Source organism: Fusarium solani (genome assembly GCF_023522795.1).
Source record: "Fusarium solani strain SB1 chromosome Unknown bctg00000004, whole genome shotgun sequence".
Lineage (NCBI taxonomy): Eukaryota > Fungi > Ascomycota > Sordariomycetes > Hypocreales > Nectriaceae > Fusarium > Fusarium solani.
The window spans coordinates 790874-814796 of record NW_027072152.1 but is presented as its reverse complement, the minus strand read 5'-3'; the positions used below and the strand labels follow the sequence as shown (position 1 = coordinate 814796).

At 54.0% G+C, this 23923-nt stretch overlaps 6 protein-coding genes across 6 annotated transcripts; 3 read left to right on the top strand and 3 right to left on the bottom strand.

Annotated features, from left to right (window-relative positions):
- Positions 1-2279: 2279 nt before the first annotated feature.
- Positions 2280-4903, bottom strand: MRS44_007329 (uncharacterized protein; the record flags this gene model as incomplete). Its single annotated transcript, XM_046272925.2, has 2 exons — positions 2280-2993; positions 3047-4903. The coding sequence occupies 2 exons, from the start codon at positions 4901-4903 to the stop codon at positions 2280-2282; spliced, it is 2571 nt and encodes an 856-aa protein (XP_046129137.2).
- A 360-nt stretch (positions 4904-5263) lies between these two features.
- Positions 5264-6550, top strand: MRS44_007328 (uncharacterized protein; the record flags this gene model as incomplete). Its single annotated transcript, XM_065620490.1, has 3 exons — positions 5264-5301; positions 5356-5524; positions 5579-6550. 3 exons carry the CDS (start codon positions 5264-5266, stop codon positions 6548-6550), a joined length of 1179 nt encoding a protein of 392 aa, XP_065476562.1.
- Positions 6551-11013: 4463 nt separating this feature from the next.
- Positions 11014-14021, top strand: MRS44_007327 (uncharacterized protein; the record flags this gene model as incomplete). The annotated part of the gene is made up of 2 exons (XM_046271237.2): positions 11014-13076; positions 13127-14021. The coding sequence occupies 2 exons, from the start codon at positions 11014-11016 to the stop codon at positions 14019-14021; spliced, it is 2958 nt and encodes a 985-aa protein (XP_046129140.2).
- Positions 14022-17903: 3882 nt separating this feature from the next.
- MRS44_007326 (uncharacterized protein) lies at positions 17904-18843 on the top strand (the record flags this gene model as incomplete). The annotated part of the gene is made up of 2 exons (XM_046281451.2): positions 17904-18180; positions 18248-18843. The coding sequence occupies 2 exons, from the start codon at positions 17904-17906 to the stop codon at positions 18841-18843; spliced, it is 873 nt and encodes a 290-aa protein (XP_046129142.2).
- A 1141-nt stretch (positions 18844-19984) lies between these two features.
- Positions 19985-20703, bottom strand: MRS44_007325 (uncharacterized protein; the record flags this gene model as incomplete). Its single annotated transcript, XM_065620489.1, has 2 exons — positions 19985-20307; positions 20580-20703. 2 exons carry the CDS (start codon positions 20701-20703, stop codon positions 19985-19987), a joined length of 447 nt encoding a protein of 148 aa, XP_065476561.1.
- Positions 20704-21974: 1271 nt separating this feature from the next.
- On the bottom strand, positions 21975-22724 carry MRS44_007324 (uncharacterized protein; the record flags this gene model as incomplete). The annotated part of the gene is made up of 2 exons (XM_046281560.2): positions 21975-22393; positions 22649-22724. The coding sequence occupies 2 exons, from the start codon at positions 22722-22724 to the stop codon at positions 21975-21977; spliced, it is 495 nt and encodes a 164-aa protein (XP_046129144.1).
- Positions 22725-23923: the final 1199 nt, after the last annotated feature.

Sequence of the window (23923 nt, the reverse complement as noted above, 5' to 3'; positions counted from 1 at the left end):
CCCCCTGCTGATTGCATCCCTCGCCTCGAGACAAAAAAGCAAGTCGACAAGAAGGGAAGATACTTTTTTCCCAAGCTTGCACCGCCACATCAGATCGTCCCGCGTCTCGATGCGAGATCCCAACGTGTCGGGTTTCGACTAGCGCATCGGGTTTCCCCTTGGCTTGGTCTCAACTCAAGACAACGCTTAACGCGCTACGCAGGAGGATATATTGCTTCTTTGTTGTCCTCTTTGACCTCTTCTCGTGGCCGGTTTCCGAGCTCATACGCACAACGGCGTCCTACTCGAAACCGGTGCACGCCTGTGCGGCCTCATGATGATTTGGCCAGGCCATCCCATCCCATCATGAAAGGGTGAGGGCCTGAAACAGGGATGCATGAGATGGCCTCCCAAGCCCAATTCCGAGGCCATGGCACGGCCTCGTGGGAAAGGGAAAGGAGCATGCATGACAGCTGGTGGTGCGTGAGCGCTAACAGGCTCTGTGGTTGTCTAGATCAGCCGTCGAAGCGTTCGAGAACCCTCGAGTTACCTGCTATCGGTTGTCCCGGGGCGGTACTTGGTTGCGGCACATGAATCGTGCCACGGCCCAGGTACCTGAGCCACGCCGTGTTAAGTCGCGGATAGAGCTTACGACCGATTTGGCTCGTCCTCCGATCTGGGCCCTCGCCATCGGTACTGTAGCAGCATGTAGCACGCACGCCTTCGGCCGACGACTTTTGATATCTCACATTTTGACGGCCGGATGTTCGGCTTTCGCGTCCATGACCAAAAAAGATGGACTCCTTTCTGGGCAAATTAGCCTGTATCTTTCCAAATCCTCGGCAGTTTTTTTTTTTTAATTGATTTTATTTTCGGCCGTGGTATCCGCTGCAATGTCCGAGGACAATGTTGATCTCTCCGGGGGCCCTGAAAATCATCCTCGGACTCTCCCACGCGGACGATGTTACTCTATAGATTGGTTGGGGGTGGAAGGGAAGGGTTTGACAAGTGCCAAATCCCTTTTTTTCTTCTTCTTATCTTGTTCTTTCCCCCTGTCGGCCCGGCCGATTGTTGTCACTTTTAGTACAAGGATTGAAATTGATCCTTGCCTTCAGCCAGACTTGGACAAGAGTTTCGTGTGTACGTATACACAACTCTTGCGGGTGACGGTTGTGTCAACGGCAGTTGTCCGAGCGTGGCATTTGTCAGTTGCACATCGTGGGTACGGTCAGGGACGTTAAACTGTAACGGCCTCGTGGTAGACACATGGCGGCCACTCCGCCAAGCAACGTGGTGTTGATGGGCTAAGGGGACCGATCCTGGCGATGAACACGCACACCCGGTGTCGGCTTCTTGTCTGGTGGCTGATGTTAAAGAAGCGGTGTCGAGCAACTACATTGTTGTTGTGTGTGTTGGTGCCGGCCGGCCGGACTGAATGAACGGTCTTGGTTGGTGGACATGTGGTTGATACTTGGATGCCTACGGTGAGGTTGGGGGTTCAACAAGTCAAGAGCCGGAGCCGAGTGGCAAATTTGTATACATGGGCAATGCTTCTCGCTGCTAAGAAGTAAATGCCGGGGGGGCTATTTCTGGGCAAGTGTCCAAGCGAGTTACTTGCTTCTGCAGGTTGCTGAACTCGGGGTGCAGGTGAGAAAGGATGTTCAGCCACACAACAACATACGAGTCAGAAACCCTGGGATGGCTTTCAGCTTCATGACGGCCAACAACATCAGAATACTACGATAATCGGAGCTTAAGCGCACCAGTACTACAGGTTCAACAAGACCGGGGTGGCTCTCAACATCAGATCTCATCACCAGGCTAGCTACCCTGAAGCATGATCTGACATGTCCCTTCGGTATATCTGTGTGGCTGAAAATGAAGATCCGACATTGACCGAGTTATCTACGAAGGAATTCCTTTTGCCGCAGGTATGGGCGCTGACTGAACGACAGTGGTGTGGGCTGTGGTAACGCGTTGGTTGTCTTCCTCTTGCTCATGACGAGATTGATTATTGAATACGCAAAGGGCCGTGTCAGTTGTGAACTGAAAGTCCGTCCCATGGCAAGAAACTGTTGCTCTGAAAATGGGGAGCATGGATGCCAACTCGAATGAGACAGATGACGAGGGAAAGATATCACCACACCGGACCAAAGCTCCTAGTTCTGAACATGGCCATAGACCAGCGAGTTTATATGCTTCCAGTATTCATTATTGCCGTATAATCATCATACAAATGGCCGAGGATACCACACTCCTCCTATTCTATAACATATTATCCCATCCATGAACTTCAACTCTTAGAAATCGTCATCGTCAAACCCACCAACCCTCTTCTCACCCAACTCCCTAATCTTCTCGCCCAGGATGGTCCTTCCATACCGCTCGGCGACCTTGCCAGCGGCTTCCATCATGCGTCCGGTGCGGTCACGCATCAGCTGGACCATCTCAAGGGCACGCATACCCCTATCCTCGCCCTCACGGCACTCAACTGCTAGGAGCTGCAATAGCGTCTTGTCAATCTCGAGCTCGAGCCGCGAGAGTTGCGAGCGCTGCGTGTGACTGCCAGACGTGGATTCCACGAGGTCACGAAGCTGAGCAGCCTGGACGCCGTGGAGCATGAACTGCTGCTCAAGCTTGCGGGTCTCTGACGAATCGTCATCATCCTCACCATCCTTGTTCTTCTCCGCGTCATCATCACCCATCGTGAGGTCCTCATCGCCCTCGCGGGTCTGACGCTTGGGAGGCTTGGGCGCTGAAGCAATGGGGATGGAAAAGTCAAACTCGGACAGGAGGGGACGGGGGAAGTAGGGGTATTGGTCCCCGCCCTTGAGGATGATACAGTGGAACTTGTTGTCTGCCACAGCAATGGGGAAATATGTCTCGTTCTTGCGGCCAGATGCCAGTCGAGCGAGGAGCTTGGTGTCGAGGAGAGGAACCCAGCATGCTCTCGAGGGCTGTCTCCAGTGTAGCAGTGTGAGGAGAGTTCCAGTTGAATCGTAGATACAGGGATCCTGGAACCTAGTTAGTCGTCTTCGTAAAATGACAGATGGATGAAAGAACTTACACCGCTGTCCGAAAAGAAGACACTCTTGAGTGTCGCACCCTCAGGTAGAGCCACTGTATCTTCGTTTTGGCAGATTTCATCCCGCTTGACGTTCTCAATTGTGTACAAGAGGCGAGTGTTTCCATCCGCACCCATGGGACCGTTGCCCATAGTCAAGACGTAGTCTCTCCAGCTGGCACACGTCACCATGGGTGTGCTCTTGGGTCGGTATACACGGTATGGCATACCGAAGAGGGTGAAGACGCGTACATAGTTTGCGCTTGTAGTGACGGTGATGAAAGACTCGCTCAAGGACATTGCTGTCACAGCCTCACCTTGGGGCAGTTCGGTGCGCCAGTCGGAGCGCTGAGTCCATGTCTCGTGGGGACGGTAAAAGATGGTCGCAGGGGCGTCATCCTTGGGTGGGCAGGAGAAGAGGGTGCCATGTTCAGTGAGGCACGCCTTGTCATAAAGGAATGTGTCGGTGAAGTGAAAGTCTCGGTGGAATTCGTGGTCGTAGAACTCGACCGTGACGGTATGATGCGAGTCTTGATCAACAGTCCAGACAAAGCCGATGAGGTTGAGGCAGAGATACTTGCGGTTGCCTCGCCATGGAGTTGCACCAGGCTGGAAAGCCTCGTGATATTGAGGCTCCAACATATGTCGACGCTTATTTGAGAGGCCAAAGGCTTCATCGTCGTCTCGGCCTCGCTTGTGACCGACTCCCGCAGTGTATCCAGCACCATCGTCGTCGACCACAAAGTCGTCATCGTATCCATCAGGGCCATCGAGGAATGAATCAAGGCTCCCTAGAGAGTCTCGCCGAGGCCGTGAAGGGAGCCCCTGGTGCTTGTGACCATTGGGAGGAGGAGGGCGTCGGTTTGCAGAGATCTCGGCCAGGGGGTCGTGGATGAAGGGTGCGGGTTGTGTGTCGAGCTTGAGTAGAGGCGAAAACTGGTCTGTTAGGAAGTCGGGGTAGATATACACCTCGCCATCTGTCGTCGTAAACGAGATGAGGTTCTTGGTCGGATGCCACGCAAGGTCAATGACATTGGAGTAGTCGTATCGTGCAATCACGCCCTGTGTCTTGGTCTCCCAGATCAACAGCTTTCCATCTTTGCTCGCTGACGCCAGCATAGAGCCATTAGGCGACCATGCGAGCGCTGTGATATCGGCCAAATGTCCATTGGCGAATGTCCGTTGCTTCTCCCAGTCGTTCTTGGAGATGATCTGGATATCCTTCACCGGGGTTGGCACGGCAAACGCCCGACCATCCGGATGCCAGGCGACTTGCGTAGAAGCCTCGCTATCCCCATCCAGCGAAGCAATGATACCGTCCACCTTTCGGATGAGCTCGGGTTCCTCGGCCGTAAGAGAGTAGACGTAGACGATGCCATCCGTGCCCGACAGCGCAACCAACCGTCCGTGAGGGTCGAAGCTAACGTGCCGCACAGCCCGACCATGCTCGCGCAGGTGCTTGACCTGAGTAATGTCCTTTGTGTTCACAATCTTGACGGTCAACTCGTCGCTCGCAACGGCGCACCATTGATGGTCAGGAGTCAAGGCAACGTCGCGGATGGGCATCGAAGTGCGGACGAGGAAGCGCTCGTAGGAGCCCGTGTCGAGCGAGTACAGACTGACAGTGCCATCTTCTGAACCGACGACGAAGAAAGTATCGCCAACAGCGACAGCCAAGTTCTGTTCCGGACAATCGTCGACATTGACGGGTTCTCCATCTGAGCCCGTCTTGTAAAGGCGGATGGTATTGTTGGAGCCGACCGTGACGAGACGACTACCGTCAGGAGTATACGCGCATCGAGTGATACCTTGAGTATGAGCGGGCCGAGGCCGAGGTTTGGGGGCGATTGTTGAATCCATCGTCGTTATCGTGATGTTTGTCGATGATCACGATCTGATCTGAGGAGCATGGAAGTCGAAGCTCAAGGGGCGACGATGGTTGGTGTGGGACATTTCTTGCATTTCTTGGGGAGACGCGTCTGAGCGCGTCGCAATTAAAGTCGCGGAAGGACCCCGCGATTCGTTGCCCGTTACAGGGGAAGCAACGAGAAGGAGGGAGGCTCCACAAAAAGTTAACGTGTGGTTACTAAGACCTCGAAATCATCACCGCCCAAGTCAAGACCCGAGATATATCGTGAGATACATCCAAAGAACGAAATATTCATTCAACTCATATAAAACCATCATATATCTCAAGGGGAAACTAAAAGTCCACGAAAAATGCAATCCGCAGACCCCGATCACTTCTTCGAGACAGAGTAGGTACGCCACCATCTTGAGCCTGAACGATCCCAGGCTCATCCACCATACAGTGCCTCACACGCCCAGCGTCAGCGAAAGGCTGCCAAGTCGGGGAACAAGAATGGCGACCCTATTTCTATGAAGTCCAAGATCCTTGCCGCCGTCCCAGACCCTGCCTCTCCTCTCACTTCCGTCTTCATCGCCGAGTCTGCTGGCTTTGTCCGCCGCATCAACCTTGAGGTACAGAATCTGGAAGCAAACATCACTTAAACGATCTCTCGCTAACGCATCTAGACCTCTGAGACGAAAACCATATACCGTGGCCCCAGAGCCCCTGTAACCTGTCTCGCAACAGGAGGCCAGGGTGGCAAGACGGTGTTTGCTGGCTCATGGGACAAGGATATCTGGTCCTGGGACATCGAGACCTCCAAGCCTGGCCGCAAATTCAGCGGCCATACCGACTTTGTCAAGGCTGTAACTTGTGCCACCATCGGAGGCAAACATCTCCTCATCAGCGGAGGTGCCGATAAGAAGATCCTCGTCTGGGACGTCGACACAGGCCGACGGCTGCACACCCTGCAAGACCCCACGACGACAATGCTCGCCGTCCAGCATCTTGCCGTTGACCCTGTTCTCAGCAGCCACGGATCAGCTGTATTTGCCAGTGCGAGCAGTGACCCCAACATCCGGCGCTGGAAGATCACCCTGGACAGCTACGAACAACTACCCGAATCGTTTCCCGGTCGCCCTGACGCCGAGAGACTCACTATTCAAGAGCACGAGACCAGTGTATACCGGCTTGTTTATGACGAAGCCAACGAAGATGCCGACCTATGGACTGCCAGCGCCGATGGAACAGCAAAATGCCTTGCTCGTTCCAGGAACTTTGTCGCCGACGACTCTTTTGCTCACGGAGATTACGTGCGTGCCGTCCTTGTGACAGACCAGTGGGTCATCACAGCCGGCCGTGATGAGGACGTCAAGGTCTGGGATCGCTCATCTGGCAAGCTGTACTGTGCACTGGTCGGCCATTATGAAGAGATTACCGACTTGGTCATGCTGCGGGATTCAGAGGGAACTCCTCGTAAGGTCTGCAGTGTTGGCATCGACGGCACCATTCGTACCTGGCCTCTCGCCAAGACCGAGCTTGACGAAGTTGTTGTCAAGATCCAAAAGGCCGCCGAGCCTCAAAAGGAGGAGCAGAAAGGCGACGGCATGCTGACTGCCGAGGAGGAGGCTGAGCTGGCAGAGCTCATGGATGACTAGATCCCCCCCAACAAAATAACCAAACAAAAAAAGGCCATGCGGCCGTCATGGCAACCCGAGACTGCATCGTTCTCCCTTTTCGTTGCTCGTAGTCCCTCCCGCCCCTGAATACTTCGCTCATGGACGTCTGTTCATGTATCACACAGCTTCAGCTCGAGCTTGTCTGCGCAACTATGCGCCGACAAACTCATCTCCTCGCATCGTATCACCACCGTTGTCTCAAATCGTACCGCGGGAGCACACAGCCATGAAACATGTCTCGGTTCCCCTGAAAGCGCCGTCTCTTCCAGACCGACGGGAGTGCGGCCAACAACTGAATCATTGCGCCGTTGGCCATGCTTCTCTATTTTCTCTACATCGTGTTTTCCACGCGGTCGCCGTCTTCACGCTCTGGGGCCCAATCATCCAAGACATATCGACGTCGATCTCCACCAGGAAAAGACTGTTGCCCCCTCAAAGTGCTTTTCATGATCCCGTCCCGCGTCAGGCCGTGATTCTTCGGAAGCTAATCTTGAAGACCCGGTCAACAGAAAAAAGAAAGCAACACTGTCCCCAGATGCTCAGCCCTAGACCGTCGATTGGAGCGAGACCATTGATTGGAGCGTGGGGGCTATCACAAGTGACAACATCGGTGATCGCCAACAAGACGGGCCAAACACACATCCTTCAGCGTTGTCTGCGTTTGGTTTGATGCCCAGTGCGGAGTAAAGAAGGCGGCTTGCAGAGCCTTTGCTTTTGCTTGAAATTGCTTTTTTGCTGATGTGTCGCCCTGAGACTTGAGGTCGCCAGGATTAGGGCTGCCCGTCGGCACTGTCAAAATCTGTCATTAGAATGGGGGCCGAGGGTAAGATTGCTTGTCCTGTGAGCTGAGATTGCTCGCGATGGAGTTGGGCTTCGTATGGCCTTCGTGAAACGAATGCTGGTATACTGAGCGTTCAGTATTGATACAGTACGGCTGCGTGGCTGGAGTTGTACAACTAATGCAAGCAGCCGAATGCCTGCCACAGGTTGGACTCAGCTCAGCCATCTAGATCCTGCTCATCGTTGCACAGCAATCAAACCGTAGTTGCTGCAATTCCCCGTGCGGCTGTGCCTCGCATCACGAAGTCTCCTCGTGTTTAAGGCAAACAGCTGTCGGTAGCTGAGGGAATGGACACGGTCGTCGTCGTCCTGCTTTCTTTCAATAAGGTTTGTTTGGCGTAGCATTAATTTTCCCTTGTTGTCTCAATGCTACGCTGTCATCTCAGTTCGCCTATCGGATGGGGGTTTCTGCGAGATGTTACTGTCCGCCCAAATCACCGGGTCTGGATCGACCCATCCCGAGGCTTGTCCCCTGTCAACTGAATTGTCAACTGGGTGTTTCCCAGTCCACAATGCGGGTTTAATGACCATAGCTGTCTTTTAGTTTCCCGGTGACGGCTCGTTCCTGCAGACGGATCTTTATGGCGATAATGAGACGTGACAAGCGGCGGAGGAACAGGAAGATGGTGTGCACAAATCAGCACAAAATGGCCCTCACTGAGGAGTCATCGAGTTTGATAAAACACTGGGTAAAGCAATCCTATGAATGGAGTAGGCGATCACTAATCCAGTCCCAAGATCATCATCTCAACCCCTGGCAAGTAAAATAACCGACATCGAAACCCAGGCATTACGAACCCAGCCAGCGCGGCCGGGTTCATTGGCAACCGGCCAGGTTCGATCCGGCAAGACGTGCAGGTCTTGGCCCATGAACCGGAACACAAGAAGCAGTTGCTCCAGACAATGTCGTTGCGCTGTTGTGGATTCAATTGCATCACTGATGCAGCAAGAGTTTGCAGCAGCTAGCCTGTGCAGAGAACCAAGACGCAGTGAGCCGTCCTGTCTCACCGTTTGCATTGTTGAAGAGTAATCCCCTCCTTTGGAGAAACATGCTCCGTACATTCTCTGTCAGACATTTCCAAACTGTCCGGTGTCGCAAGGGAGCAAACAGCCCACTGGTTCTGTTGGAGTGATGATTATCTTGGCTTGCACCTGGAGCATGAAAGCCAAATTGGTCAGTGGTGGAGACACCAGCAAGGCCTCCAGCCTCTGACCTGTGAGCAGGCTGTGACAAGACAAGGAGATCCCAGCTCATGGGCCTAATCTGACTCCGTCGTTTCTTTTTCTCGCAGCCAGGATCTGAAGGCACTAGCAAACAGTGACCAGTGGAGAGGAAAACAGCCGCGCCGAGCGAGGCGAAGAGGTCTTGGAATAGCCTCCTGTGTGAAACACAGCTAAGGTTGTACGCGAGACAGTTCGAGACCGATGAACCAACTGCCACGAGGCTTGAAGGGTTTGGCTTCGGCCAGTCTCAAGCCCACCACGATGCAGAGGCTGCAGCACCAGGCTTTGTACACGGCGACCACGCTGGTGGCGCCAAACAATACAGAGCAACAAATGTCGATGCCAGGTCTCCCGAGTCCGAAGCCGAATCGACCCCGTTTTGAATGTTGATCGGCATTGGAGCCGGGGCTGCAACCGCTGGTTGAACACTATGCCGGCAACATGACGATTTGGGGACTGGGACCGAGATGGAAATCGAGACCGCGGGAAAGCTTCACATCGGGACCCTGGCAGTGACGTGGAGAGTCAAGGGTGATTGGCCGACTGAGCCCGTCCAGCTGCCGCGATACCCTAATTCCCCAAGCTGGGGGTTTGAATTGATGGCACTAGACCCATCGACGGGGATAGTGGAGATGTCACCAAAGCCCGTCGTGTGCTTCCTTTTTCCTCTTTAGCTTGGCCTCGAATCGGGCGCCCCTGAGTGATTTGAGGAAGTGACAAACATAGCATCCCATCCCAATTACGGTACGACAATCGATCCGGGGCCTCGAGACGGCAATTTCCAGACCCTGGACGGAGGTTTTTGTGTGTAGCCGCATTCGAGAACAATCAATGTGCGCCGAATGCCATCGGAGTATTTGTGATTGAAGGGAGACCCTGGCTGATGACGGAGACGTGGATAATGTGAACAGACTCGACGACCGCACGGTGCAGTCTGGTGCACGAGCATAGTGTCTCCTCCAACGTGCGACGAAGCGGTTTCTAGTTGCCATGTTTCTTGTTTCCATTTTGATACTCGTTCAGGTCACTGGGCTCCATCTTGGAATCGATCTCTACATGGATGTCAAATCCAGCATCCGGGTCGCTGTCTTGTGAGTTGTCAAAGCGAGGGGTCTGGAGACAATTCTCCCTGCTTACACCAAAGTCAGTCAGTTTCTGCATCCCTCTGGAATTGGTGTCAATAATGCAATCGTGCATACCTGGTACCAGGAGCTAACATCGTGGAGAGATGGTTTCTCATCCTCGCCCCAGCTCAACCCTGTGCTCCTGAATCCTGGGCCGCGGATACGTCTCCTTGGCACAAACCCCTGCGTTGTGGAACCGAGCCGTGGGTTGTATCGTGGATGCTCTCAATCGTTTGTGGGTGGTGCAAACGCCGTCTGTGCCCAGGTTGCATGCAAGACCCTGCCTTGCTATCCACTGCAATCGGAGTTTTGTGCTCTCATTGCTCGCTTGGTGCAGCTGGTTGCTGTGAGGCGCTCGCAGTGTCCACAGCCTACTGCCGGTGCCCGATAGCCAGCCCCAAGACGCGAGCCACTCATCCAGCGCAGATAACCCAGCCGGCCGGGATGGGGAGTCTGAGCTTTGCCTGCATGCCGGCATTGGTTTCTCTCCCAAGGAGTGCAAGGGAAGCAAAAAAGCAGCTCCGCAGCAATTAGCTGCTTGGCTGTGGCATCCCCGTAGCCAATGCCTCCTCCATGGCTCCGTTCGTCAGGGCCGTGGGGACGAACAGATCTGGGAAAACCCCCTAGAGTGGCTTGCGTCTCGCTGCAGTAGCCCGTTTGTTGCAGGGTTTGACAATGGATCCTGCGCTGAGAGCCTGGGATGGGATGGGATGCTGGGATCCAATGTAAGAGGAGAACAGTGGAAACGCCGTCGGCTGAGGGTGGAAAGAGACACTGGTAGATCTCCCGGGCTTCCTGGCTCCTTCCATCTTATACTACATCTACCTATCAGCCGCTCTTTCCTTCTTTCCTCATATCGATGACACCTGCCTCGTAGCTGCCACTCGGTTCCCGTTCCTGCTCCTTCCCTCTCTCACTCTACATCCCTCGAGGTGATCTTCCAAATTTCAATTCCGCATATCGATTGTTTCTTGTTTCACACTCTCCCTCTTTAACTCTCAAACATTCATTTTGTGAGACTCCCTTCGGCCATTCCGATCTCAGCTCAGTGGTTCTAATCATCATCTACCAGCGTTTCTTACAGACATCGAGAATGCTTCATGCCTAAAGTTTCTTGGTCGCGCTCCCTTTCTTCACCCTTGATCTCGCCTTCAGCATTCCTTTGAGCTCGATCCCTTACTTTACGCCTGCCTCGCGCATTTCCATTCCATTTTCTGCCAACAGATCGTCCAGGACAGTGGCGCCTTATCCACAATGACTACCGATAAGCAGCTTCTCGGAAGCATTGTCGCCTTTGAAGGCCATGCCGAAACTATATCAACACAACTGAGACTCCTCCCGACATCGCCCCAAATTCTCATTCTCCCAAACATTCAGAGCTATGTCTCAAACGAAGGCATGGATGACAGATTCGATGCTCGCATCTATGTCAAAAGCATACATGAAGCCGTCGCTGCTCGGCATGAAGTTGCTCGAAACTTCCTCCAAGGGTCAACATCTAACAGCAAGCGACTCGTCTTCATGAGCGGCGGCACTCCAGGCGCACAAACTCTCTGCATCAAAGCCATCATGGAGAATGAAACAGATGGCGACTACAACCGCGCCGAGTCCATCTTCAACCATCTGGTTAAGGAGGGTGTCGCTGGGCTGGAAAACCCAGCTAGGGACTGGCGAAGACGAAACACATTCGAGTATTTTGGCGAGCAAGAGTTCGATGAGGAATTCGAGGACCCCATAACACGGGCGATGCGAGCCGCCGACGCCTTGGACCGCCAGACCGCCAGCCTTCAGCCAACTAACGAGCTTGATCTGACGACTGTGACACGCCCTCGGAGCAACAGTCTGCCGCTGTATGGATACGCCGATAACTTCGGAGATGCGGCACCTTTCTTCGTGTTTGGCACTCAGGACCAGGAAGAGATTGAGAGTGTGATTGATGAGGTCGCAGATGAGATCTACTCTCCTCGGGCTTCCATATTTGCTGTCACACATTACGACAAGCCCGCGGATCCTCTCTATCCTGGATTCACCAATCTTCAGCCACCTTCGCCCAGGAATTCTTTCCCGCGATCCCCAAGTTGCATTGGAGAGTCCTATGGTCCTATGGTCGTCCCTCAAACCCTCGGCCCCGAGGTCTTCACCCCACGGTCCGACGTGTTCAGCATCCGTTCCACAGATAATGTCGTGTATGGAGAGGCTTCATTGCTGGACATGCGACTTTCGGGCCGCAGAGCTACACTGACACGAGTCAAGTCTCTGGACCGGATCTATCCCGCCACTCCCAAGTACCGGGATCTTTGTGTTCCTGCCGACGCAGCAGAGCTTGCACGGGAGTCTGAGCGTGATCTCGAGCAACAGACACCCTCTGAGGCTCGCCGACATTCCTGCATGGTCATTACAAGTGCAAAGGACTCTCGGCCAAGCAGACTCAGTTACATCGAGGGGCCTAGAACTATTGTCGTTAGGTCTAACCGCCCAGCCGTCAAGGTTGCACCGGTCCCTTCGGAAAAGAAGCGTAAACCTGCAAGAGCATCATACGTCGACAGAGGAACCGATGCCGAGGAGATTCCGGAGCCAGAGGAGCCTTTCAAGCCTGTTCTGCCATTCCTGGAGGATCTTGTGGTGCATTTCAGGGATGAGGTGCCAGACGCTCTTCTTGAGTCTGTTGTTGGTGGGTTCAGAGCTGGCAACTATCCTGTCGTGTGTCACTCGTCATCCGCTTCCGAGGCCGACGAGGTCAGTGCCTCTGTCCCAGGGACGCCTGAATCTCAGTCGATCAAGGATCTGGACTGCACAGACGACGATTACCACGAGCCCGCCGTTGTCGCTCGAAGCAGTTACACAGACGAGTACGACCCGTTTGCCTATGTGCAACCCACCTGGCCTCAGGCGAAGCCACGGCAAACGGTACCCAAGGTACAAGTCGAGCGACCACCTACGCCTGCCCAAACACCTCCGCCCTTGGTTTCGGACGCAGATGAGAAGATTCACGAGTTCAGAATTAGCAGCCAGCAAACAGCTGTAACCATCCAGAACTCCCTGCGCTCCATTCTCAAGGATCATTTCCCTCCCGAGACCCAGGGCTACCGTCAGTTTCAGTTCCCCCTCCTCCCAGAACTAGAGGGGCTCTGGAGGCCCATTTTCCGAGAGACAGACTCAGATGGGACTCGTGGGACCAATCGCCGGGTGGACCAGATTCTGGCCATCGGCGCTCAGCGCGGCGTGAAGAAGAACTATGCCTCAGCCATCACGGGGCAACTAGAGAAGCTGGGGACCAAGCCCAGTGGCATGAGCCGAAGTGGAAGGCTCGATTTCAGGTATGCCATCAGCCCCGAATTCAAGGAAGTTGAAGACTTACAATCAATAGATATCTCCTCGCTACTGCCATGCAAGCATACACTGCTCAGCCTCTGACCAGCCAGACACACGATAATCCTTTCGCCAATTCTTATCTTCTTGCCACCCTCATCATTCCCCACCTAGAGACATACCTCGCCTTGCACACGGAGGTACGGTACCTTCTTCTCGAGTACCCCCCGGAACATCTCCCTACCATGCTGGCTCTCCAGAAGCTTGTTGGTGTCGATATGATGAAGGTGGCACAAATCGTCGATGCCAACAGCAAAGAAACACTTCCATTCACTCACCTGCGGGGGACAACACCCATCAACGGCCCGGAGCAGGGACCCGTCGGCCGTTTTGGAACGTCCCTCTCGCCAACATCTGGACCTTGCTATGATGTGACAGTCTCCAAGGCCAACTTCCTACTTACCTCGACCGCAAGCGACGCAGAGATCGCAACATTCATTTCTACTGTTTTGAAGATTCTTTCTGATGTTTCATCATTCTACACTCCTGAGGAGGCCCCAAAGAAGCCATCGCCAAAGAAGTCGAAGCCACCATCTCTCACAGGAACCTTCTCGCCCTTCCCTCGGGTGTCATCAGGGCCACAGAGTCCACCAATGTCACCAGCTCTTGCGGCCAGATTTGGAGCGGGTCTTTCGGGGTCGTCTGCTCTATCTAGCCGGGCTCCTTCCATCGCCGAAACGGTCAAGACGATAAAATCGGTAAAGAGCAAGCTGAGCCGGGGTAAATCGAGGCGGAAACCCTCCAATTCCGATGCCCAGTCGATTCTCACCGTGTACCTCGACGACAGCGACTGGGATCAGGAAGACCGACGAATCATGCCTATCTTGTCCAAGAAGCCGGATATGCGAAGAGGGAACAGTCGGAAGGCGCTGAAGATGCTTGGTCTGGCATGAGCATTCGGGAATGTGGATGATTCTGGCTATGTTGGGTTTGATGATGTGGCCATCATGACGTTACGATATTTTGTACTGCCCAGTCGTGGCATTTCCTTTTTCGTCATTTGTTGATTGTAATGAGATTCTATAATACCCCGGGATGAGTCAAGGGAGGATAAAAGCAGACATTCGTTATGAATCAAAATAATCCTAGTTGTTAATTCCACTGTTTCGGTGTGCGTGATTAGACATGGAGGCCCCCTTTGCTATTTTGGATGGAGCATGAGTCTCGGGAGGTCCCTCGCTTGGCCCTGTCAACATTCACCGACAGTTGTGGATTCAGGGGTATGTGTGTCAGATCAACGCGGACATTTTAACGAGGACTGGGTGTTGAAACCTAGCTATGTGCTCTAAAGGAGTCAAGCTGATTATCCATGTCAGCATGGGTTGAGCCTTATGGGGATGTGTACTCCTATAACCGTATGAGATATAGGCAGGCAAGTGGGTGTCAGAGTCACTATTCAACACACACCTCAAAGATGGCATCACTCCCATATCCCTGGGAGTTGCATACCAGAGAAGTCTCAGAGCTGTTGGGACAGCAAAGTCTAAAAGAAGAGAATATTCCGCCTTTATTAAGAATACTCCATTCTCGCATACACTAAGGATAACAAGAATTCTCGGGGGCAAGTCAGATCAGAAAAAGAACCAGCAAGGCGAACCAGGATGAAAAAGAAATAAAAGCAAAAACCACATAACGATCGATATCAGAACCAAAGCAAAAGCACGATTAAGCACGGAGCGCAGCGCTTCTCCCCCTTCTTTCCCTTCTCCTCACGGCTGTTGATTTCTGAAAGGCAGCTCAAGGGTTTTGCAGAACCGAAATGGGAAGACGGATGAGCTGGACGGACAGGGCTCCCGACGGTGAGGACAGCTTCGGTGACAGAGGCAAAAGGTGTCTCCCAATGTTCGAGTTTCGCAAATAGAGAACAACAAGAACATGAAGAGAGAAAGAGAGAGAAAACACTCGTGCACGCGCAAAACCCCCCAAGCCATCCGCCGTTGGAAAATCTGCCGTCATATTTGTCGTTTCCCCCCTCAGACTCCGGTCCTCATAGCGCTCCTCCCATTCCGTCATGATCCCCATCCGTTCAAAGGTCATCAAAGGGCCCGGGCATGACCCCGAGGAAAACAAAAGGGTTTACCGTTCTTCCAAATGCCAAAGGGGGTTAGGTGCTGGGGGATGTCGTGATTTGCGGGGATGAAGAGCGAGATCCAAGTGATCATGATTTGGTCTATGCGTGCGCAGAAATGGGGGAGAGCAAGGGGGAAAAAGCAAACATCGTGATTCAACCCATCCGGTCATGTCCCTAGCATATTGCATTGCGTTGCCCTGTGTCCCGGCCGTACTCCGTCATCCTGCTTCGCCCCAGAAAAAAGAGAGCATCAAGGCATTTAGCAGCAGCCGTTGTTGTTGGAGTTACCGACGCCCTGGCCCTGGCCGACTTGCACGCTGGGTTTGGTGTTGTTCGCCGTCGTGGTGCCCATGCGCTCCTTGATCTGGCGGGCCATGGTCAGGAAGGCCTGCTCGACGTTGCTGGCGTTCTTGGCCGAGGTCTCGAGGAAGGGGATGCCCAGGCTGTCGGCGAACTCCTACAGAGGGGGTTAGTCGCCCATGATACATACAGTAGGTGGATATCGCAGCCCAGGGATTGGCGGGCGGCTTGTTGGAGACAGGGGCACTTGGGCGCTCAGGCGCAAAAGTGCATGTGACCGTGGCCGGCTAGGCTACGAGATTCCAGGTGCAGATCAACTTACCTTGGCCACGCTGTACTCGACAACCTTCTTGTCCGACATATCGCTCTTGTTGCCGACCAGCAGCTTGTTGACGCCCTCGGTGGCGTATCGGTCAATCTCCTGGAGCCATTGCTTGACGTTGTTGAACGAGTCCATGTCGGTGACATCGTAGACGACGCAGATGCCGTGGGCGCCACGGTAGTAGGAGGAGGTGATGGTTCGGAATCGCTCTTGGCCGGCAGTATCCCACTTGAAGTGGCTATGTTAGCTGGTTGATCGAAAAACAAGGTTTGAGCGTGCGCGCTAGATGCCACGTACAATCTGCAGCTTGACCGTCTTGCCGTCGAGCTCTATTGTTCGGATTTTCTGAGACAGGGGTTAGGTGATATCCTAGGCAGGAGGGGTCGGGCGAGGATGACGCACAAAATCGACACCGATGGTCGAGATGTAGGACTCGGTGTAGGTGTCATCGGCAAATCGCAGAAGCAGGCAAGACTTTCCAACACCGGAATCTCCGATGAGGAGGAGCTTGAAGAGATAGTCGTATCTGAGAAGGCGGTGCACGTCAGAAAAATGTCATCCAGGATCGCATCCCGACACCTGAAGAGGAATCGGAGCCAGGCGGGCGCGCCGGCGATGAAAGGGAAGGGACTCTGGAGCGGCAGTCAGCATGGGCGGTGGTTCATCGAAAGGAGGTTATCGCAAAGGAGGCGGGAAGAGGTGTGGCGTACTACTCGGGGTTCATCTTGGCGGGTTTGCTCTAGGTATCGCGGCGAGGCGAGATTCGTGTTCTGGGCGACGAAGAAGGGGGCGAGATCTGAGATGAGCGAAGCCGAAGGCGATGAGGGATGAGGTTGGTATGGAGATGATGGGGAGAAGATCAAGTTGGTTCCGCTGAGATGCAGAGGCTCAAGTACGTCAGGGACTGGAAGACAAACGTAACGCCAGGCAGCGCCAGCGCGGCACCAGAGGGAAGCAGGGCGGTTCGGCGGTGGAATGGGGCAGCTGACAGGTCACGTGAGACGCAGAACAAAGGATTGCTGGCTCTGGCGAAGAGGCTGTGCAGGTGCAGGAGAGATGGGTTTGGATGAGGATGAAATTAAATAAAAGCACGACGATGCCCAGATTTATTTTAGCTCTCCAGCAGGGTTTAATCTTACTGCTTATTTTTCTTGCCTTGCTCTTGCAGACTCAAGACGAGGCAAAAGTTATTTTTGACGAGATTGTCCTTTTTTGTCCACCTTGAGAACCCCAACCTCGTCAACCAACTGGCGGTTTCGTCACGGTTTGTTGAAAAGATGCATGGATGCACCCAAAACTGCCCGCCCCAGCAGAAAAAAAGAGAGACTGCAGGATTGCATGTGACAAAAAGGAAAGACGACCTGTTCGTGTACCTGCATCCATGCCGTCTTTCCATCATGCGGCCCTTTTTACAAGTCTCGGGGCTTTTTCAGAGTCAGTCATTCACTCAGGTCCAGTGACATAGTAGGTCACGGCATTGGCCGGTGTATGATCCAAGGTTTGCGATGCGTGCCTTGACCGGCCCAAGACTGCATCATCTCGCAAGAAAAGACAAGAGGCTCTCACTCTCTCACCCAGCGAGATAACAGCCCCTTATCAGTGGACCCGTTTCATCGTCCCCCTTGAAAGAAGACCCAATGCTTCGTCTTGTTCCCCGTGGCCCCTGGAGAAAACTGCCTGGTCCCGTCGGGGCGGACACAAACGCTGGACCCCGCCCCGCCACATCCCGCTACAGTATCCGCTGTCAGCCGCGCTGTGGCGGTGGAGACCAGTGGCTGGGCTGGCCAACCAGGAGCTTGGGACTCCTCATGTATTTCTTACGCAAAACATAGTGTAGGGGTACTTCTCGGTCGATCCAGCCAACCCGACTTTACCCATTTGCCCTCTGTCAAAAAAGTTCCAAAAGTGGACTGGGTCATGTCAAGCTATCGACCAACTACCTCACCATTCAACTTGACTCTACAGTCTTCTACTCAATCAGCTTTAATCAAATCTACTCGTCGCGCAATTCTCTACTTCGGCCTCGCCTCTACCTTGTTCCAAAATCCATGAGGCTCCCCATCCCGTTGCGCTGACCACCCAATGGCCGCGCCCATTCGCTCCGCTATAAGCCGTTCCGGCCGGCCCTCTGCCGCATCACTTCGCCGGCTCTCCAGCGCCCGTCCAGTCAAGGCCCAGGTCAAACCCATAGCCATCCGGGAACCTCTCTCTGCTCCTCTGCCTTCGGATTCTGTCATCCTTGAGACCTCGGTGAGGCGAGCTGCCTTGTCGAGGACCTATTTCGATGCGACGGGCGTACGGTGGGTTGGAGCCGGCGATGACGGGCCAAAGGACCCGAACAAGGCCAAGCTGGGCAAGAGTACGAAAGACCAGGATGACGGGGAGGATTGAGAATCTTAAGACCATATAATGCTGACCTGGCACAGCTCTAAGAGTCCTCCAAGAACGACTACCGACCCTCCTCCTCCATCCTCTCCCCCACGATCTCCTCGCGCCCAACATCTGCCTCCACCTATTCCCCTCGACACACCCGCACCTACCCACCGTCTCGGGCCGCGTCGCATACAACGCCGCCCTCTGGACGTCGCCCATAGCCTGGAACCGCGTCCCCATCATCGGCAACGTCCGCATCGAGATCCTCGCCGAGCGCATGACCTCAGAGCCCCTCACCTTCCTACCCCGCCGTCCGGGAGCCATCCCCGAGCAACTCGTCGTCCGCTGGTGCGAGAAGCGCAAGGAGCCTAGGTCCGCCCGCGATGCCAGCATTATTGCGCGGTCGTTGCCCTTTGGCCGTGGCGTTGACCCAGACAAGGCCTTTACCGGGCTGTTCGTGTTCGACTTTGACGCCGAGGGCAGGATACTGAGCCATACGATTGAGCAAGCGCAGGCGGGCGGCGACTGGGAAGGCGGCGTCGGCGCAAAGGTCGTAGGCCTAACGGACTGGCTTCTCGGCGGCTGCAAGAATCCCGACGACACACCTATACCCATGTTTGAGCGTCTACGAAGGCGAAGGTCCATCTAGACCCTCGGCCGTCGAGAGAAGCGAGAAAAAGAAGGGTAACAGTGGCGCTCCGGGCTGTATTTGTAAAAGAAAAAGGGGAAAAGATTCAAGAACAACGGGGAGAGTAATGACTCCATACGAGAGGCGTTTCCGGTACAATCTCCATTGATGGATGGCATGACCAGCTGTTTCGGGTTGAGTCTCTGAGCATCTCGAGTCCGGGGGGGTATAAGGGACCGTGTACAACAGTGAGCCACACAAGACTCCACACATATTGACTATTCGTAGCCTTTGTATATTACTACCTGCAGCAGCTCCTATTAATAGAGAATCGACTGTATGTATGAGACAAGCAATGCATATCTGCCACGTGGTCACCGCTGCATGATTTAAGAGATTGCTACGAAACTCATCAGGGGTGTTGTCAAAAACTCGACGATGTGTTGCATGTTTGGTTTAACAGCATATGACTTCAGTTTGTCTCGTCGGATAACATAGCTTCTCAGTCATGGGTCGGGACTTTGGTCGATCAATGTGTTTTGTTTGTGTGATGGTAGGTACATACCATTAGGTCTGATGCCAACATTGTGCCGGAAACCATAGCCTTTTTTTTGTGTGTGAGTTCACACCTTGTCTCTGTGAAAGGATAGGTCACGATCTCAGTCATGTAGAAACCCATGGCCTCCCTAAACCTTATAAAGGGAGGGAGAGTATACTTAGAAACTCACCCATTGTCGACATGGAAGATGTAGGCTCTCCATGTGTTTGTTATTGAGCCTTGAGTCTCTCACTTGCCAATATTTCCCTTGCTTGTTCCAAGTCACATCTCCATCACCCAGCATTTGCTGGTGGCCTCAAGGCCTAAGCTCAACATGCCAAAGATATACCAAACTACAACCCCGGTCAATAATTGCAAACACTAACCAAAAACATGATATCCTAGCTTTTGTCGGTTCATCTATTCATGCATGCTAACTATGCGCGCCGAACCACTAGTCTTAATATTCCCAGTTCCATTCCCATAGAACCGACTCCTCTATAGTAGAGCCGTTCTTCTTTCCCATCCCGCAGCCAAAGGGCATTTCACAATATTCTGCCCAATGAACCGCACCTCATCCACAGCTAGCAATTTTCTCGTAGCAAACATGTGGCGCCTCCCTTTCTAAAACACAATCTCACCCAGATTCTCTCCTTCAAAGCCCTGCTTGGCCAACTTCTTGAGCCTCACCTTCTCCTTTGCCTTGTCCGCCGCCTTCTTGTCCTCGGCTAGCTTCTTGACCACGTCGAGCTCCGCGCGCTGGAATCCGGGTGGCGGGTCGTCATCCTTGTCGAGGTCGATCTCGCCGAGGAGGAGCACGTTTTCGCCGCGCACGAGGAAGATGCCGTGCGTTATGTCGGCGTAGAGACCTGCCGGTTGGTCGCTGCCTGCCGATTCGGGGAGAGGCGCAAAGATGCGCTCGACCGTGGATTGGAGGACGAGGTTGGCTGGGTTTGCATGTCAGAAAACCGTGTCCTCGCAAGTTCGGCCCCTTCCAAGTTCATGAGGGTCAGAAAGGAAAACCCACCGAACTGATCCCAACTTCTTAGCACACCAATGAGTTTTCTCCCATCGCGCAAGGCGACCATGAGCTTCTCTGCAGTTTCACCAACCGTCAGCACTCGATCCTCCCTGGTCTGCTCCCCCCTTGTTGCTCTCAAGTCCCATCCCTCCCCGGGACCGCAAGCAAGAACCAACTGTTATCATGGCGAGATCGTACTGTCTGTGAGGTCCAGCAGCTGCGCAGCAGTGGTGAACATCTGCGGCGGCAGCTGAGGCAGCGGTTGCGGAGCGCCGCCGCCGCGTCCCTGCGGAGGGGCATCGGAGATGGACAGGTTCTCCATTATATCATGGGTCTAGGGGGTGTCGTTCGTGGGGGGTTTTCGATTGCTCCGGTGCTTTATAAATCCATGGAATATTCGTTCCTAGAGCTCATGACATACACATTGCGAAAAGGGCTGCGTGGTTGTCTGAAATAACGGGTTGCTGGTCCGTGTCGTTGATGCTTCGACGTTGAGCAAAGGTGCGGCGAACCTGTTATCGATAAGAGCTTTATCACGTGCACGGTCATGTGGTCGGCGTCACCGTCAGCGAGATGCCTGTCGATGGTCTCATTTTGTGCCGAATGCGGGGCAGCTTGGAAAAGTCAATAGAGGGGCGAATAAGGAGTGAGGGGCATGTTAAACATGTTGGCGGGGCACATTCGAATCTGCCAGGGAACAGAGCAAACAAGCATCCATGACAAGCCTTGGGCCGCAGGTTGCTAGTGGGTGAAGTTGCAGCAGTGACCTCGCCTGTGCGTCATCATTCATTGATTGATCAATAAATTTTTGTCAATTATTTTACATTCATTTCATTGCTGATTACTGTATCTTTGTTGGGCTTCTCATTTCAGTGATGCATCACAATGAGAGAAATCGCCACGTCTATTTTTTTCTGCCAACTCAACTCTACCGCAATAGGCGAGTGAGTCAATGGGGCTTCTCTTTCTAGCCGGATGGATATCTGGTGCACCATTCGCTGCCTTTGCCTTTGCCTTTGCCTTTGCCTTTGCCTTTGCCTTTCCCTTCCCGTGTTTGGTTTGTCCTGGGAGACCCCGTTCAAAGAAGAAGAAAAAAAGCAAGGAATCCAAGAGCAGCCAACCAACCCCTTGTTGTTTTTTTCTCCCGGACCTCGTCAAGAGTCGAAACAAAATAATGTCCCTCTCGTCTTGATGTATGCACCGTAATATGCTGCTCGGGTAAACCGTCCCGCCTGAATTCTTGGTTGTGTAAAAAAGACTCTATCATAATCCACCGAACGCCTTTGGATGGATGCACTTCGTATCATCTCTGTAAATAGAGAGAGAGCAAGGAAAAGAGGAGATTTGAGGATGAAACTCATGTCAAGAGGCCGGGTTCAAGAGCCCTTGTCGACATGTGTTCTTCCCTCTCATGATGCTTGGTTGGCGGAGAAGCCTGGTACCTTTTCAGAACCGGCTCACTCACTTCTAGCCATTCGTGCAACAAGCGCCGCGGTAGGTTCCAGCGTGAGTTGTGCATCAAGTGACAAGCTGTCGACGATGGTCAATCGCCTGCAGAGGCCAGAGCTGATCGCGAGAGGGCGTGCCGTGAGGCTATGCCCGGCTCATGGTAGACCGCTCCAAAGCCTCCTGCAGCTCTGGTCTTGTTGACAAGGCTTCCCAGGCCTGAGCAAAAGAGAACCACTGGCGTTCGCGCTTGTGGCTCTCGGGCCAGTCGTCATACTCGCCAGTGACGACGCCCTCGAAAAAGTGGTATCTTGACCGGTCTTTTGATGACTTGGGCGCGCGCTTCTCATCGATGTCGCCGAGGTCGTAGCTGATCTGGACGGTGATGCCGGCCTCTTCCCAAGCCTCTCGCTCGGCGGCCTCTTGGCACGTCTCGTCCGATTCCCAGCCGCCCTTGGGCAAGACCCAACCTTTTCGCCGGGTGGACTGGATCAACAGCACATAGTTCTGATCGGGTGTGAGGGGCACGATGCCAGCGACGAGACGTTCACCCTTGGTGTTGTAACCTGCAAAGTGAAACATGTTAGCGAATCCGAGCTTGTTGAGCTAAACGTGGGGCATGGCCATGGGATTATGGTCAATGACATTGGCCGCAGTCGCAGGAACAAATTGAGTGCCAGCGACGGCGAATTGGGGCTGGGGGATTGGTGGCGCAAGAAGCGAGTTGAAGATGCAGGCAGGGGAAATTACGAGAGCAAAAAAAAAGTGAGTGTGCTCAAGTGCAGAGAGTATGTAGGATCGCGCAGTTCGCAAAGACTCACGTTGCTTGCTTCTGCCCACTCGGGACTCCATTGACCGGCCACCAGCGCCCGAGTCGCCAGAGGCAGAACTCGACATGTTAGTGGTGTGTCGTGGACGGGGATTGGGGGAGGGTTTCGGAGGGTTTCTGGTCGGACAAGTTCGAGAACACAAAGGCTCGCAAGTCTCGGAGAGCGATGAGGCGGACGACGGAAGCTGGCAGATCCACGGAGGGAGCGGAGCGGAACGGATGTTCACGTTCACCCCTGGGTCGAGAGAGAACCTGCGACGGGCGGGCGGGCTGCTTTCAAAGCACCTGGCGATGCATCATTGTCGACAGAGAAAGTTGTAAAGTTTCAGGGGGGAGGAGGCCGAGGAAGGAGAGCAAAGACAAGAGGTCGTTTGCCCGCGCCAGAAGGAGCTGGGTGCTTGAGGGTTTTGGTCGGGGAGAGCCCAGGCGCTCCAGAGAGCTGGGCTGGCGATGTGATATACTGCGAGATGATGGAGGTGTGGGCGCGCGCACGCGCAAAAACGTCCCAAGTCTAGCTCGAGGGGGGCCAGCGGACGACTCGGCGGATCTCTTTCTGTCTCTGTCTGTGTCTGGCACAGGGCAGCAGAGAGAAAGAGGGATGGGGCCGGGGGCGTGTAGGTACCGGGCTTGCTTGGGGCGCTGGGCGGACGTCCGACCCTGTCTGCGAAGAGAGAGGGCGTGGAGACTAGAACCAGCAGCGAGAGCTGGAGGCAAAGGAGGCGTCAGAAAAAAAAAGCTGGACCCTCTACAGTGGACGACGGAGTATGCGTAGTGGCCGTCGATGGTACCCCTTGTAAGCTTGCCAGTAGCACAGGGCAGGGCAGGGCAGGTCGGTAGCTTTTGCTGAGGTGCGCAGATGGATGGAGCTTTTGTAGGGCGAGGTGGTATCCCCGGGGCAGTGAGTCGCTGGTACGGTACTGTACGGTGTGGAACCGAGGGCTTTCGCTGGGTCAACCGATGCAGGCAAACTCTGATGCGAGAAGTTGCCTTTTTTTGTTGGTGGTTTTTGTGCTGGCTGACTGAGAGCTGACGGTGACGGAGACGGAGGAGAGGAGATGAGGCTTGTTGGTGCGAGTAATGAATGTCCCAGGCCAAGCCAGAAATCTGGTAAGGTACGCAAAGAGATGCTGCTAGGCAGGGACAGAGGCTAAATTTACGGCGCGCAGGAACTCTATCGGGTGGTGTTCCGGAGTTATCGGCGAGAATACTCCGTTGGTAAATTCACCGGAAGCGAGGTCGGAGGCGAGATCTTTCGAGAAGAAGCTCG